The 3,277-nt window shown below is 58.7% G+C and overlaps 1 protein-coding gene across 1 annotated transcript; it reads left to right on the forward strand.

Moving 5' to 3' along the window:
- Positions 1-201: 201 nt before the first annotated feature.
- On the forward strand, positions 202-1,275 carry LOC125512281 (ethylene-responsive transcription factor ERF039-like). The gene has a single exon (XM_048677379.1). The coding sequence runs from the start codon at positions 325-327 to the stop codon at positions 1,012-1,014; it is 690 nt and encodes a 229-aa protein (XP_048533336.1). The 5' UTR covers positions 202-324; the 3' UTR covers positions 1,015-1,275.
- Positions 1,276-3,277: the final 2,002 nt, after the last annotated feature.

Genomic DNA, 3,277 nt, shown 5'->3' on the forward strand with positions numbered 1-3,277 from the left:
AAGTCTATTTGCTGTAAACAAAAAAGATAACTGCAAGAGAATAATAAAAAGATAAAAACTTGTTTAATCGCTCAGAAACAATGCTCATCAGTTGCTCAGTTCCCAAAGGCCAACACGCTGGCCTCACGCCTTCCCCCATTCGATTCCCCGCTTTGTTTTTCCTTTCCACGTTGCTCCTCCCTCCGCCTCATCTGCTCTGCTCATCATAAAACCTCCCACTGCCTCGCCTCGCCTCGCATCCCACCGCAGCACACCACTCACCTCCTCACGCTCTCGCTCATCACTCCCCCAACAACTAACTCCACCACCACAGTATCATCAGCCATGGGCGCCACGGAGGATTCCTCCTCCGGCTCCGAGACCACCACGTCGTCCTCGGCGGAGGCCCTGGCCGCGCCGCCGTCCCCGACGGCCACCACCGCGTCGTCCAAGAAGAAGCGGCCGCGCAACGACGGGCGGCACCCGACGTACCGCGGGGTGCGCATGCGGAGCTGGGGCAAGTGGGTGTCGGAGATTCGGGAGCCCCGCAAGAAGTCGCGCATCTGGCTCGGCACCTTCGCCACCGCGGAGATGGCGGCGCGCGCGCACGACGTGGCCGCCCTCGCCATCAAGGGCCGCGCCGCGCACCTCAACTTCCCCGACCTCGCCCACGAGCTCCCGCGCCCGGCCACCGCCGCCCCCAAGGACGTCCAGGCGGCCGCCGCACTTGCCGCCTCCGCCGACTTCCCGGCCTCTGCCACTGCAGCTGCCAATGCCGGCGCCAAGAACCCCGACGGCCCGGAACCCAGCGCCGCCTCCGCCTCAGCCTCAGCCTCTGCCTCTGCCTCTGCCTCGGCGCCGCCGGACACCGCTGAGGATGCGCTGTTCGACCTCCCCGACCTCCTCTTCGACCTCAGACACGGCCCTCCGTCCTGCCAGCTCTCATGCGCCTCCTCGTGGGACGACGACGTGGCCTTCGCCGGCCCCGGCGCCGGCGTGTTCCGCCTGGAGGAGCCGCTGCAGTGGGAGTACTAAAGCCATCAAGCCGCGCCGCCGCTGCATGCATGTATGGCTCGTAGGTGCTCCCTCGTTGCCACATCGGGCCGGAAATCATTTCGGAACCATTGGAGAACCAAAAGAAGGAAGCAAAACCACTGGAGTACTACTAAATTTAGGAGTGAGGCCATGTACAAATTGGGGTTAGCCTCGTGTTCTTTATCGTATTTGCTTTGCGTGGATTGTGGGGCAAGAATATGTTTTTGTGTGTGCAATTAACACCGCATCTCCTTTTTCTTCCTTGTTTCTTTTTAGCGAGCGCTAGGGTAAAGGCGATCGGCCGAGCGGGATTTGTTGGACTAATGCGGCACGAAATGCTTTAAAGACGCGGCTTTTAAATTACGGCGATATTCGACCGGTCCTCTCACTCCACTGATCCGGCCCAAAGCGCCGGCAGCAATCATGCATTCAACCTCGATCCCATATTCCGGCCGGTCGATTAATTCGATCTTCTCTTTTTATATTCTCATTCGTCCAACTTTTACAATTTCAATCCTTAGAAATTAGAGCTGGAAGCAGCTGAAAATATCACGCGCTCAGCTTGCGAATAGGTAGAGTACGTACGTAGGGCTGTAGCGAGCCGGCCAGGAGGGGGAGGGCGAAAGCGACGTGGACTGTACAAAAAGCGGGGCTGCTTGTTGCAAGAGAGATCCGTGCCTGTATCGCGCGATCGGTCGCCATCGTCGCGGGCTGGCCCGGACGAGCGTGCGCCGCTTGCGTGCGGACGGGCCGGGTCGCTGGCTCGGCGGTGGAATATTTTGGGCGCGTCCGCCTCGTCGCGAGCCCTTTGGCGCGATCGTCCGTCCGTCGCTGACATGCATGCATGGGAGGGGAGGGATGAGAGGACAGCGGAGTGGTTGCGCGCGTGTAAATGGCGCCATGTTTACGTACGTTTTGGCCGGGGTGGGGAGAGCGTCGTACCGCGAGGATAAGGCGAGATCCCGAGCCGCTGCCTCCCTCCTCCCCGATGCTCCGTCGCCGTGTGAGTTATTGCGGCTGATGTGCCGTGTGTGCTCTGTGTGTGTGTGTGACGCCTTGCCTTGGTCCGTTGTGGAGGACAGGTGCGTGCGTGCGTGCGTGCATGCATGAGCGAAAGGGAGAGAGGACTGTGTGTGGGATATAGCTGAACAAGTGTGAGGTGGATGCACGAGACGAGACGAGAGCACTGCCATGCCATGCCACGGACACGGACGGAGGAGATGGGTGATGGCTGTGGCGTACGACTATAGGACAACTGGCTTTCATTTTTAGAGGGATAGAGAGAGGGAGAGAGGACTGGTGGTACAACTCTACTAGTATTTCATTTTGATGATGGAGTACGTCTGGTCAGGACTACGGACAAAGACTACGCTTGTTGACCGTCATCCGTGTTAGCGGGGATTGGATCCTTGTTTTCGGGTTTTCTTAACCTATTCGCCCATGCGTTATCGACGTGTTCCCTCCTCGAGGAGCCTTCTACTAGATCGTGTCGTGCGTATACTGTTCCTATACAGTATGGTAGTATAAAAGGCATCTCCAACACTGACTCTTAAACCATTGCATACGTTGGGACCGCGCGATCCAGACACCGGAAGTCATCCAATACCGGCCTGTACCAATCCGCTGAGCGGTCCGGACAATATTTTCCTCGTAAACTGAACAAAACATAGGGGGCCTTACAGGAGTACGGACACGAGACACGTCGGACTCCCATGGCCCACCCAAAAGGAAGGCAGAGCCCGTCATTTTGTAGTATCCCGCACTGTTTCCTCGCTAAAATCCCTCACTCTCTTCTTCCACCCCGCCGCTTTTCACCTAATTCCGGCCCTTTTCTCCCAGTTTCTTCTTCACTGCCGCCGCTGACGCATGGAACCGGACGAGGACCTGCCGGAGATAGAGGTGGTGGACGTGCAGGAGGATCCGAGCATCACCCTCGCCCGGAAGATCAACTCGGTGACGCGGCAAAATCACCGTGTCAAAGCGAAGGCCGCAAAGGAGGAAACACTCATAAAGCGGAAGGCAGGTGGAGGGCGTGTTGATGGCGTCTGTGGCGGTCGGCGTGCTGGTCGCGGGCGTGGTGGAGGTCGCGGCCAGGGTCGCGGAGCCACGATGGTGGCGCCCATCCTTCAGACACCACCATGGCTAGAGCATTACAAGGACCCATACTACGCCGCCAAGCAGCTCGGCATGCAATGCACGGCAACCACCGTCGGGCAAGTACCTTACATCGTCGACGTAAACGCGGTGCCACTGCTCTTCTCAG

The sequence above is a fragment of the Triticum urartu genome, chromosome 6 (genome assembly GCF_003073215.2).
Source record: "Triticum urartu cultivar G1812 chromosome 6, Tu2.1, whole genome shotgun sequence".
NCBI lineage: Eukaryota > Viridiplantae > Streptophyta > Magnoliopsida > Poales > Poaceae > Triticum > Triticum urartu.

Coding starts and splice junctions, on each gene's coding strand:
- LOC125512281 (XM_048677379.1), top strand. CDS start 325: ATGGGCGCCACGGAGGATTCCTCCTCCGGCTCCGAGACCACCACGTCG.